Source organism: Dermacentor variabilis, chromosome 4 (genome assembly GCF_050947875.1).
Source record: "Dermacentor variabilis isolate Ectoservices chromosome 4, ASM5094787v1, whole genome shotgun sequence".
Taxonomy (NCBI): Eukaryota; Metazoa; Arthropoda; class Arachnida; order Ixodida; family Ixodidae; genus Dermacentor; species Dermacentor variabilis.
This window is the reverse complement of record NC_134571.1, coordinates 28379814-28393353: the sequence shown is the minus strand read 5'-3', so window position 1 is coordinate 28393353 and position 13540 is coordinate 28379814. Positions and strand designations below refer to the sequence as shown.

The window sequence follows — 13540 nt, the reverse complement described above, 5'->3', positions numbered from 1 at the left end:
TTGGAAATTTCTGCGCCGACGTTGTAACAGGCTATAGGCTTACCTTTTTTGTCCAAAAAGCAACCTGCGCATATATTCGTTTATTGATGGTGTAAATCGGCGCCAGCAAGTTCAATAGCATGTAAGGTGACGTATATGCGCCGCGCCAGCGCTTTCTAGAAAAGTGATGGGAATTTGCTGCGGCGACATTTTTACAGGCTATAGGCTTATTTTTCTTGTGCAAAAAGCAAGCTGCGCATATATTCATTTATTGATGGCGTAAATTGGCGCCAGCAAGCTCAATAGCACGTAACGTGACGTATATGCGCCGTGCCAGCGCTTTCTGGAAAAGTGATGGGAATTTGCTGCGCCGATATTTGAACAGGCTATCGGCTTACTTTTCTTGTGCAAAATGCAAGCTGGGCATATATTCGTTTATTTATGGCGTAAATCGGCGCCAGCAAGTTCAATAGCACGTAAGGTGACGTATATGCGCCGCGCCAGCGCTTTCTGGAAAAGTGATGCGAATTGCCTGCGCCGACATTTTGACAGGCTATAGGCTTACCTTTTCTTGTGCAAAAAGCAAGCTGCGCATATATTCATTTATTGATGGCGTAACTAGGAGCCAGCTCGTTCAGTAGCACGTGGAATGACGTATATGCGCCACTCCAGCGCGTTCCCATAAAGTGAGTGGAATTGGCTGCGCCGACATTCTAACCGGATATAGGCTTACCTATCTTTTCTTTTGCGCGAAAGCCAACCTGTACATATTCGTTTATAGATCGCATAAATAGGCGTCAGCACGTGCTTTAACACGTGGAGTGACGTGTACGCACAGAAGCAGCGCTTTCCCGTAAAGTGATCGGAAATTTCTCCGCCGACGTTGTAACAGGCTATAGGCTTACCTTTTTTTGCGCGGAAGCCAACCTGTACATATTCGTTTATAGATGGCATAAATAGGCGTCAGCACGTGCTTTAACACTTGGAGTGACGTTTACGCAGAGAAGCAGCGCTTTCCCGTAAAGTGATCAGAAATTTCTGCGCCGACGTTGTAACAGGCTATAGGCTTACCTTGTTTTGCGCGAAAGCCGACCTGTACATATTCGTTTATAGATGGCATAAATAGGCGTCAGCACGTGCTTTAACACGTGAAGCGACGTTTACGCACAGAAGTAGCGCTTTCCCGTAAAGTGATTGGAAATTTCTGCGCCGACGTTGTAACAGGCTATAGGCTTACCTTTTTTTGCGCGAAAACCAACATGTTCATATTCGTTTATAGATGGCAGAAATAGGCGTGAGCACTTGCTTTAACACGTGGAGTGACGTTTACGCACAGAAGCAGCACTTTCCCGTAAAGTGATTGGAAAATATCTGCGCCGACGTTGTAACAGTCTATAGGCTTACCTTTTTTGTCCAAAAAGCAACCTGCGCATATATTCGTTTATTGATGGTGTAAATCGGCGCCAGCAAGTTCAATAGCATGTAAGGTGCCGTATATGCGCCGCGCCAGCGCTTTCTGGAAAAGTGATGGGAATTTGCTGCGGCGACATTTTAACAGGCTACAGGCTTACTTTTCTTGTGCAAAAAGCAAGCTGGGCATATATTCGTTTATTGATGGCGTAAATTGGCGCCAGCAAGTTCAATAGCACGTAACGTGACGTATATGCGCCGCGCCAGCGCTTTCTGGAAAAGTGATGGGAATTTGCTGCGCCGACATTTGAACAGGCTATCGGCTTACTTTTCTTGTGCAAAATGCAAGCTGGGCATATATTCGTTTATTGATGGCGTAAATCGGCGCCAGCAAGTTCAATAGCACGTAAGGTGACGTATATGCGCCGCGCCAGCGCTTTCTGGAAAAGTGATGGAATTGCCTGCGCCGACATTTTAACAGGCTATAGGCTTACCTTTTCTTGTGCAAAAAGCAAGCTGCGCATATATTCATTTATTGATGGCGTAACTAGGAGCCAGCTCGTTCAGTAGCACGTGGAATCACGTATATGCGCCACTCCAGCGCGTTCCCATAAAGTGAGTGGAATTGGCTGCGCCGACATTCTAACAGGCTATAGGCTTACCTATTTTTTTTTTTTGCGCGAAAGCCAACCTGTACATATTCGTTCATAGGTGGCATAAATAGGCTTCGGCACGTGCTTTAACACGTGGAGTGACGTTTACGCAGAGAAGCAGCGCTTTCCCGTAAAGTGATCGGAAATTTCTGCGCCGACTTTGTTACAGGCTATAGGCTTACCTTTCCTTGCGGGAAAGCCAACCTGTACATAGTCGTTTATAGATGGCATAAATCGGCGTCAGCACGTGCTTTAACACTTGGAGTGACGTTTACGCAGAGAAGCAGCGCTTTCCCTTAAAGTGATTGGAAATTTCTGCGCCGACTTTTTTACAGGCTATAGGCTTACCTTTTCTTGCGGGAAAGCCAACCTGTACATATTCGTTTATAGATGGCATAAATAGGCGTCAGCACGTGCTTTAACACGTGGAGTGTCTTTTACGTACAGAAGCAGCGCTTTCCCGTAAAGTGATTGGAAATTTCTGCGCCGATGTTGTAACAGTCTATAGGCTTACCTTTTTTGTCCAAAAAGCAACCTGCGCATATATTCGTTTATTGATGGTGTAAATCGGCGCCAGCAAGTTCAATAGCATGTAAGGTGCCGTATATGCGCCGCGCCAGCGCTTTCTGGAAAAGTGATGGGAATTTGCTGCGGCGACATTTTAACAGGCTATAGGCTTACTTTTCTTGTGCAAAAAGCAAGCTGGGCATATATTCGTTTATTGATGGCGTAAATTGGCGCCAGCAAGCTCAATAGCACGTAACGTGACGTATATGCGCCGCGCCAGCGCTTTCTGGAAAAGTGATGGGAATTTGCTCTGCCGACATTTGAACAGGCTATCGGCTTACTTTTCTTGTGCAAAATGCAAGCTGGGCATATATTCGTTTATTGATGGCGTAAATCGGCCCCAGCAAGTTCAATAGCACGTAAGGTGACGTATATGCGCCGCGTCAGCGCTTTCTGGAAAAGTGATGGAATTGCCTGCGCCGACATTTTAACAGGCTATAGGCTTACCTTTTCTTGTGCAAAAAGCAAGCTGCGCATATATTCATTTATTGATGGCGTAACTAGCAGCCAGCTCGTTCAGTAGCACGTGGAATCACGTATATGCGCCACTCCAGCGCGTTCCCATAAAGTGAGTGGAATTGGCTGCGCCGACATTCTAACAGGCTATAGGCTTACCTTTTTTTTTTTTGCGCGAAAGCCAGCCTGTACATATTCGTTCATAGGTGGCATAAATAGGCGTCGGCACGTGCTTTAACACGTGGAGTGACGTTTACGCAGAGAAGCAGCGCTTTCCCGTAAAGTGATCGGAAATTTCTGCGCCGACTTTGTTACAGGCTATAGGCTTACCTTTTCTTGCGGGAAAGCCAACCTGTACATAGTCGTTTATAGATGGCATAAATAGGCGTCAGCACGTGCTTTAACACTTGGAGTGACGTTTACGCAGAGAAGCAGCGCTTTCCCTTAAAGTGATTGGAAATTTCTGCGCCTACGTTGTAACAGGCTATAGGCTTACCTTTTTTTTTGCGCGAAAGCCAACCTGTACATATTCGTTTATAGATGGCATAAATAGGCGTCAGCACGTGCTTTAACACGCGGAGTGACGTTTACGCAGAGAAGCAGCGCTTTCCCGTAAAGTGATTGGAAATTTCTGCGCCGACTTTGTTACAGGCTATAGGCTTACCTATTTTTGCGGGAAAGCCAACCTCTACATATTCGTTTATAGATGGTAGAAATAGGCGTTAGCTTGTGCTTTAACACGTGGAGTGTCGTTTATGCACAGAAGCGGCGCTTTCCCGTAAAGTGATTGGAAATTTCTGCGCCGACGTTGTAACAGGCTATAGGCTTACGTTTTTTTGTGCGAAAACCAACCTGTACATATTCGTTTATAGATGGCATAAATAGGCGTCAGCGCGTACTTTAACACGTGGAGTGTCTTTTACGTACAGAAGCAGCGCTTTCCCGTAAAGTGATTGGAAATTTCTGCGCCGACGTTGTAACAGGCTATAGGCTTACCTTTTTTTGCGCGAAAACCAACCTGTTCATATTCGTTTATAGATGGCAGAAATAGGCGTCAGCACTTGCTTTAACTCGTGGAGTGATGTTTACGCACAGAAGCAGCACTTTCCCGTAAAGTGATTGGAAATTTCTGCGCCGACGTTGTAACAGGCTATAGGCTTACCTTTTTTGTCCAAAAAGCAACCTGCGCATATATTCGTTTATTGATGGTATAAATCGGCGCCAGCATGTTCAATAGCATGTAAGGTGACGTATATGCGCCGCGCCAGCGCTTTCTGGAAAAGTGATGGGAATTTGCTGCGGCGACATTTTGACAGGCTATAGGCTTACTTTTCTTGTGCAAAAAGCAAGCTGCGCATATATTCGTTTATTGATGGCGTAAATTGGCGCCAGCAAGCTCAATAGCACGTAACGTGACGTATATGCGCCGCGCCAGCGCTTTCTGGAAAAGTGATGGGAATTTGCTGCGCCGACATTTGAACAGGCTATCGGCTTACTTTTCTTGTGCAAAATGCAAGCTGGGCATATATTCGTTTATTGATGGCGTAAATCGGCGCCAGCAAGTTCAATAGCATGTAAGGTGCCGTATATGCGCCGCGCCAGCGCTTTCTGGAAAAGTGATGGGAATTGGCTGCGCCGACATTTTAACAGGCTATAGGCTTACCTTTTCTTGTGCAAAAAGCAAGCTGCGCATATATTCATTTATTGATGGCGTAACTAGGAGCCAGCTCGTTCAGTAGCACGTCGAATGACGTATATGCGCCACTCCAGCGCGTTCCCATAAAGTGAGTGGAATTGGCTGAGCCGACATTCTAACCGGCTATAGGCTTACCTATTTTTTTTGCGAGAAAGCCAACCTGTACATATTCGTTTATAGATGGCATAAATAGGCGTCAGCACGTGCTTTTACACGTGGAGTGTCGTTTACGCACAGAAGCAGCGCTTTCCCGTAAAGTGATCGGAAATTTCTGCGCCGACGTTGTAACAGGCTATAGGCTTACCTTTTTTTGCGCGAAAGCCAACCTGTACATATTCGTTTATAGATGGCATAAATAGGCGTCAGCACGTGCTTTAACACTTGGAGTGACGTTTACGCAGAGAAGCAGCGCTTTCCCGTAAAGTGATCGGAAATTTCTGCGCCGACGTTGTAACAGGCTATAGGCTTACCTTGTTTTGCGCGAAAGCCAACCTGTACATATTCGTTTATAGATGGCATAAATAGGCGTCAGCACGTGCTTTAACACGTGAAGCGACGTTTACGCACAGAAACGGCGCTTTCCCGTAAAGTGATTGGAAATTTGTGCGCCGACGTTGTAACAGGCTATAGGGTTACCTTTTCTTGCGCGAAAGCCAACCTGTACATATTCGTTTGTAGGTGGCATAAATAGGCATCAGCACGTGCTTGAACACGTGGAGTGACGTTTACGCACAGAAGCAGCGCTTTCCCATAAAGTTATTGGAAATTTCTGCGCCGACGTTGTAACAGGCTATAGGCTTAGCTTTTTTTGCGCGAAAGCCAACCTGTACATATTCGTGTACAGATGGCATAAATAGGCGTCAGCACGGGCAAAAACACGTGGAGTGACGTATATGCACCACACCAGCGTTTTCCAGAAAAGTGATTGGAATTGGCTGCACCGACATTGTAACAGGCTTACCTTCCTTGCGTGAAAACGAACCTGCACATATATTCGTTTACTCATGGCGTAAATCGGCGACAACACGTTCAGTAGCACGTGGAGTGACGTATATATGTGACTCAATACATTTATATCTTCTTGATTTGGGCTGCTTTGGAGCCGGAAAAAATCTTCAGTCTCGTGTTCTTTCAGGATGCAATGCATGGCTTCTTTTATATGACTTACCATCAATGATCGGAGGAGACACTGCCAAAATTTATGACGACACTGAAAGTAGGATCTTAAGGCTTCGGCGCCACCGGTATTTTTCGTTCGTGTTTTTTTTTTTTTTCTGGCTCACATAGCCTCCTTTCACAGTACAATTATAGAGATTAACAGCATTCCTCTTTACTGTTTTTTGAATGAAGGATGAGGAACGCGTCCGCATGAACGAATCAAATTGTTGTAAATTATATGCATTTGCGCAGCACCTCGTGTTCGGCGTCAAGTTTATCCTCACCCTCGCCATTCCTGACACTCCTGCTGCTGTGAAAAACGCCAAAACAAAGGTGAGCAACGTATTACGAGCACAGGCGACATTATATGGTAGATCGCGTTATGCACACAACAAGGAAGAAAGCCGGTCATTAATCAAACTGTGGGGGTGCGGGTTATTGTGTGCAATTAGGCAGACAAGTGGGAGCTCCCGCCTGATTCACAAGAGGCAAAGTAAGCAAGACGCCGAAGCATTTGTTGCCTTCAGTGTGCGTTGCTACATCGGCCGGTCATGTTTATTTAGCGTTGTGCAATTCGTGTCTTCGCACCTGGGGTCATACTGTGTGACAATGGGTCTCGTCCTCGCATTTATTTCTTCGTATGCGTTTAATTTTTGTATTCATTTCCTATCATCCGCCCCGCTGAGTGACCAATCGCGGAGATAGCGGGGCACAGCTTCGAGCACGCAAATGACAAAAGGCAAAAAGAATGAGAAAATTACAAGAATCCTTACATAATACGGGCTTTGGTATATTTTAGCCACACAAACACATGTATAGATAGGTCGCGTAATCTGCTGAAAGATAACTATAAATTTTGATTAAATATCTTTTTAGTGATATTACTGAAACTTACATCCGCGAATATGATGACAGAAAGAAAGTTCGTATCCTTAGGGTATTTTCTATATACAGACATGCCAACCTTAGAATTTGAAAAGCACTAGACCAAAAGCAAAGAAAGTACTGCAGTTTGGCGAAACAAACTAAATTTGTTTGATTATTCAATATGTTGACTTGTAAAGGATCGCAGAGCTTGTTCTATATACGGGGGGGTCTGTGAACAGACATAAAAATCAGTGCTACAGATAAGCAGAGAGGTTTGTGACGTTTATTAAGGAAATATTCACGTAACGATTATCGATGATTCGTTTGCCGTTATACGAAGGCGAAACAGAAAGTCTTTGCCCCTATTTTTTTAGCCAAATCACGGCTGTAAATGCGAAGCCAACATAACCATTTCCAGCGGTGGACTTTTCTTGGACCCGCCCAGCCTTGTCTGGCAGTAGCTCCACGGCACGACGCTGCCGTCGGTTGTGCTTCATGCACACGTCCACGACGAACGAGAAACGAAATGCGATTCGTTTTCTATGGAGCAATGGAGGAACGCCCATCGAAATTCACGGGGAAATGCAGTCCACGTATGGAGCAAGGTGTCTCGCTTTGAGAAGTGTGAGGTGGTGGTGTTGTGATATCGCAAAAGGGCCGTGAAAACTTACATGACAATGAGCATTCGGGGTGGCCGCGTGCGTTGCTGACTGACATTTCTCAAATTTAGTGCTGCCATGGGACAAATGTCTGAACCGATATGGCGAACACGTGGAAAAATACTAAGGTACGTAGAATAGTACGTATATTGGTAATTACGCGTATACCTTATGTTGGCTAATAACAAATAGGGGCATAGACTTTCTGATTCATCCTCCTACATTAGTTTCGTCAGCTGAGTTCGCTGCCGCGTGGTTTACTCCATAGAATCGACGGGTCCGAAAAATGGGCCGTAAAAGATCACTCGCGACTGTATTTGTCCATATTTAAATTGGTATGGCCCTAAATCACACGCAAGTGCAACAATCTGAAGATAATTTTCTCAATACGACAATCGTAGATGAGCGCTAAAGATCGGGCATTTTCGATAAAATCGTACATGTTTGCAGATATATTTGTGTACCACGTGCATATCATGAAAGCCTTAAGAGGAAGCTTTAGCTCGGGCCCAATTCCGTCACGGCCTATTCAAATACATGTACAAAGCAAAAACACTTTTATGAGATAATGCCTCGACCGATTTTAATGAAATTTGTTGTATTTGCGAGAGAAAGTTAAATTGTAGTGACTGTTGGAAGCGGATTTTCGATTTAGGGCTTAATTTTGTTGAAAAATGTTTCCAAAACTGGGAAGTTCGGAAAGAACAGAAGCACGAAGTTTACAAATATAGCTCTCCGTCAAGAACAGATATCGCGATTCTGTAAACGGTGTCCATTAGATGATTCAAAGCGGACAAATTCAGTATGTAAATTTATTTCTTACGTGAATATTTTACGTTGTGTATAGCGTTCCTGCAAAAGCTGTATTTTCATGGTACTAAATTTTTTTAGATTCATGTGTAACGCATCAATTTTGTCCCCTTTAGATGTACTATTAGATGCAATTGACAGAACTGTGATATCGTTTTTCATTGCTGAGATACAGAGTTGCAAACATAATAGTTTCGTTTTCTGAAAATTTGCGGTTTCTGCCAATTTTCAGCAAAAATTGACGACCTAAATCAATAATTCGAAACAAACAGTCACTAGATTTTAAGTTTTTCTGTTAAATGCAACAAACCTTGTCAAGTTTGGTGGAGTGGTTGCCGAGAAAAATGAATTCTCCTTTTACATGTACTTAGGAGCACCCGAGCTAAGGGTTCCGTTAACCACTGTGCGAATTCTTAAATTTGTCTGTTGCACACGTGTGTTTCCTGACGCTTTGCGCAGCTCTCCATTCCTTTATGGCATGCCAAATTGCACATAATCATGGTTATGCATTGCGCTCGAGCGTGCACGTTCGCTAACAGCGAGCGGTTTCATTTCAGAGTCTCAATGGGTATAAATGACGTGTAGTCCTCGCAGAACTGGACGAACCTGAGACCTTGAAATGGCTTTGGTACTTAGCATTGTGTCAGTAAAAGTTACTCTTAATTATTCAACAGTGCAAAACGCAACAGATAGACCGATAGTGAACAATGATCGGCGCACGGCGAATTACCCAATTACACATGAATGTGCCATTCGTTTAGAATTTCGTGCATGTTCACACGAACTGGCAAGTCAGTTGCCACACGATACTCGTATCAGATGCAGTGCCAGTGCCTGACGTCACTATATTCCGGCGGCGGCGCCGTCGCAGCTAGGTAAGGTCCTTTTTTTGTAAGGGTGGTTCACGTGATATCTGACGTCGTATACGGAAGGTACTTTAGTTCGGATCGGTGAACGAAATAAACACCGTTGTCGATAGTAGCGCTTGTGTGTCCATCGCATCTTCTTTTGTGCTTGTGTTCCTTTGCGCTTAATTACACTTACTTATCCTTTTGTTTGGGTAAAGTCCATACGGATAACTTGAGGAATAGTGCAAATGGGCACGCAGGACGACGGACGAGACAGATACATAGCACTGTGTTTTCGTCTTCTCCGTCACCCCCCCCCCCCCCCCCCCCCGCCATGCGTGCTCTTTTTGCACTATACCTGAAGTTATGCATATACCACTAGCCCACCGGTCTGTTCTTTCGAAGCCCGTCCTGCCTTGTATTATTGTCTGACAAGGCGAGGTTAATACGGCTGCCAAAGTATTCGAAAGTTACTCGGAAAATGTTATTTCACCCGTCGCGAACAGCGAAAATTTTCACTCTGCTCTATCTGCTTGCACTTAAAGGAACACTAAAGTGAAAAATGATTTCTTCTGCGTCAGCAAATTACCTTTCTACAATACCAAAAACACCACTCTTACAACGATAAGACGTTTGGTAAGCCAGAAAAAGCTCAAGAACGAAATACGGGTGGCGACGCCTACTTAAGTTCCCGCACCTGATGGTTGTGACGTCTTCGATATTGATGGCGTCCTCTAGGACCTACTAATTATATATAGCAGTACAGATTGACTACATTGTGTTCTAAAGGAACCAAATAGTAAACATGGCAAGTTTCGGGAACCTTTACTCAGCCAACGCGGCCCAAATGCGAAAACATACTTTGGAATCCCTGACGTCACGCTGACGTGCCGGCGCTGGGGTTTCGGCGCGAAATTCAAATACTGATACTTGGACCTTCATTTCCTCATCTAATAACAAAACTATTTTTTTGAAATGACTGCCTGCAGGGTTCTCAAACAATCCTTCATTAGTCTAAACTGATTTATTGTTTCGCTTTAGTGTCCCTTTAACTTCGTCCAGACGCACGCAGCTTGTCTATAACGCACGGCACTCGCCGCGTCGCCACTGCGTGCGTGCAGGAGCGGCAGTTGCTGTCGCACATGATGGCCAAGGTGGCCACGCTACAGGACAGACTCCTCGGTGGCTCGGCAGCCGCGACCTCCCAGTCGGGCAGCGCAGCAGCCACGGCCAACACCGTTGGCGAATCCGCGGCCGGTGCCGCGCAGCCACTGCGACGCAAGCTGTCGCTGACGCGCGAGGAATGACACGAGGACCGGGCAGCGCCACCGGTATCGTCCACCGGGAGCTGCTGCGAGAGCACCTCGTTCAGAACCGTCGCATGGATCCCCTTCGCCACAGCCTCGCTCCAGAGGACCGCGTCTGTCATCAAGAGGCGCCGCCGAAGCACGGTCATCTTCATGGACGCTTGAACAGTACAAACACCTGGAGTGCCAGCACTCTCTCACGGGCACCCGAATCCCCGGTTCGCGCGCTTGCAACCTGTCGGGCTACCCGTAATCGACTGGACAGACTGTTTGTGGTGTAACACTGCTCGTAAGAGGCAATGGTAGATTAATGTGGAAGCACCGACTAGTTAGTTGTTCACACTCGGGAGGGAACACTGCTAAGGACACGGACGAAGGTGAAGGCACATGAAAAAGCCCAACATGTCAGTTTTCTGCTGCCTTCACCTTTGTCCGTGTCCTTAGTGCCGTTGAATATGCAAAGCACTGGTGGAACTCGGGGTCGTTCCGTAGCGAGGTAGTTTTTCCAGTGTTAAAACAACCGAAACGTGCTTTTGAGGTTGATTGGCCCTACTACCACCGAACAAAGACCATCTCTTACCACTATTTCAACCCATTTTGTTAATTGAAAAGCTGAACTCCTGAGTGCATGAAGCTCCGATGTTTTCATTTAATTTCATTTTATTACCTTAAAAGCCCCATAGGGGCATTACATAAGGGGTGGGCGTACATATATTTATTATACATCAGTTTAAGAATAACAGAGCACAAGTTTTAAATACAACACACATGAAAATTAGGTACATAATTCCATCTAGTACAAACATAGCATATCCCGTACATTTTTTCTTATTCCGAAAAATGGTCCGCTAGTTTTTGCATGAATGTAGGTGCACAGGTTATGGCGGCAATTTGGTGAGGCAGGTTGTCCCAATCTGTTGCTGCGCAAATAAAAATGAGCCTAAAAAAGTGGTAGTACGAGTGCAAGGACGGCCAACTTGGCAAGCGTGGCGAGTGCGATGTGATATACGGGCAGTGGGAACAATTTATGGTGGTTTATTAAGGGAAGTATGATAAAACTTATGAAAAAGAAAGAGAGTTGAGATGCGACAGCAATCAGCGAGTGTAACCAATCCGGATTCTTTTTTCAATGATGACACGCTGACATCATATGAATACGTTGTTCAAATTATTTCATATTTGTTCTTGTTTCTTCAGTGACTTTCCTTACTTGGATTCTCTGCGCACTATCAGTTAACTACATTACCTGTTGCATTTTCTACTTATGTAGAAGCCTCGCAGCCACAAATAAAATGGAGTTAGGTTGTGGCTGCTAGGCATCTAACATGCCACTGAAAAGAAAAATGATGGCAACTAAAAGCCAGTGCAACTATGTTGTCTACTTCGTTAGATCAAACAAACCACTGTTACCTTTGTGCATTCGAAGTTAAGAACAAAAAGAAGAAGTAAAAAGAAAAAGCTAGATGATGAACATAGTGCATGGAAATCTCTCACAGGGCATTTGTGAGACACTATTGTTTAATATATCACCTCAGGAGACAGTAAGAAAGGAATAACATTAAAGGGACTCTGCAACACTTATAAACATGGACGAAGATACTGAAGAGCTGGGAGCCAGATACTTTCCTTGAAACGCTGCCAGCCCCTTCCTTCAGCTTTTCAAATCTTCCAACCACTTCTTTTAGTCAATTTTACATAATAAGAATATGTAATAGAAAAGTTTTACGTAATAGCAAGAAGCTTAGATTATGCTTCTGAAATAGTACCGATACTGTTGCTCTCGGAGGGACCCTGCAAAACCTTTTATGAAAAGTGTGCAATGAGCCTGGCGTTAAAAGCACCCCTTCACAAAACTTATTGCAACAAAATGTTTTTGCATGCACCTCACAATAGGGTGGTCTCGCACACTCCTGGCTTCCCCCTTAAAATTGCTCCTGAAGCTGCGGCACTGTGCCCAGGTGAAATCATGCTGCCACACTCATCCATTCATATTGTTAAGCTTATGTTTTGACTTGACCTTGGCAATGTATGGCACATCCCTATGTTACTCCTCTCGATCTTGGAGGCCATTTATCATTGATGCAGTGGTATTATTGTTTGCCACGATTTCCACTGCCTATATGTGATAAGAATTCATCACTTTTGCTGAAAGCACACATGAAAAGAAATCCAGCCACTGGCCACCGTGTTTAAATGCGTGAAGGGATACATGCAAAATGCAGCAGGGTTTCAGGAAGCTGAAGGGAAAAGCTGGCAGTCTTTTGAACAGAACTGTACACTTCCAGTTTAACGTAGAGGAATAATATTTACCTCAGCTGTTTATGAAGGTACTGCCTAGCAACTAAGCAGGTTACTTGCCACATTAAAAAAAAAGTTACAGGGCCCCTACTAAAAAGTGGAATGTTCATAAAGTAGAAATGATGCAAACAATTAAATGACATTAATTCTAGATTCCCACACCAGCATCCCTACACCATGATACATATTGAATTTTCGCAGCATCTCCTGGGGCCTACGTAATTGAATTAAAAGAAAACGTTTGAGAAAGCAAATATACTGGCAACTTTTCAGGGACTTTACTATAGAAAGTAACTGAATACTTGAAAATTTATTGAAATTTGTGAGGTCACGCTGGCACCATATTTGCCATGGTCATTACAAAGTTCAAGCTCAGAATTTTCTTCATTCATGGACAACCTTCTAGAAGAAAATGTAAATACATTTTTTAAGAGTACACTCTACTAGTCTACCTTAGCTGATTTAGTGTTTTGCTTTGGTAGCCTTTGAAGAATGTATAGAAACTTTCTGGTTAAGTGTTTGCAAAAGTACTTGAAGGCTGAACAGAGTGCTGTTATACATGACAAATCACATGAAATAGTTCGGTGTGTGCAACTGCTCATGCAAGAAAACGTCAATTCCGTCCAATGGTTGCATGAGCTGCAATCATGCCTTTTTAGCAGTTGTATGCACAATCTACAGTTACGTTGACAAAATGCTAAGGTGCATGGAGAATCTAGCTTGAGTACTTATGGCAGGTTCTATTCCCGACTATACAGTCATAAGGTCATTCAGTACATGTTGCTCTAGACAAGAAACACGATATTGTACGCCTAATGATTTTCGTGCCATT

General features: G+C 44.4%; 1 protein-coding gene across 1 annotated transcript in view; it reads left to right on the top strand.

Annotated features, from left to right (window-relative positions):
* The window catches only part of LOC142578166 (anoctamin-7-like), a 94247-nt gene extending 82414 nt beyond the window's left edge, over positions 1–11833 (top strand). The window contains exons 19-20 of the mRNA XM_075687566.1: positions 6172–6252; positions 10225–11833. Coding sequence (XP_075543681.1) covers positions 6172–6252; positions 10225–10410 — 267 coding nt within the window. The 3' untranslated portion in view covers positions 10411–11833. The remainder of the gene's footprint in view (positions 1–6171; positions 6253–10224) is intronic.
* Positions 11834–13540: the final 1707 nt, after the last annotated feature.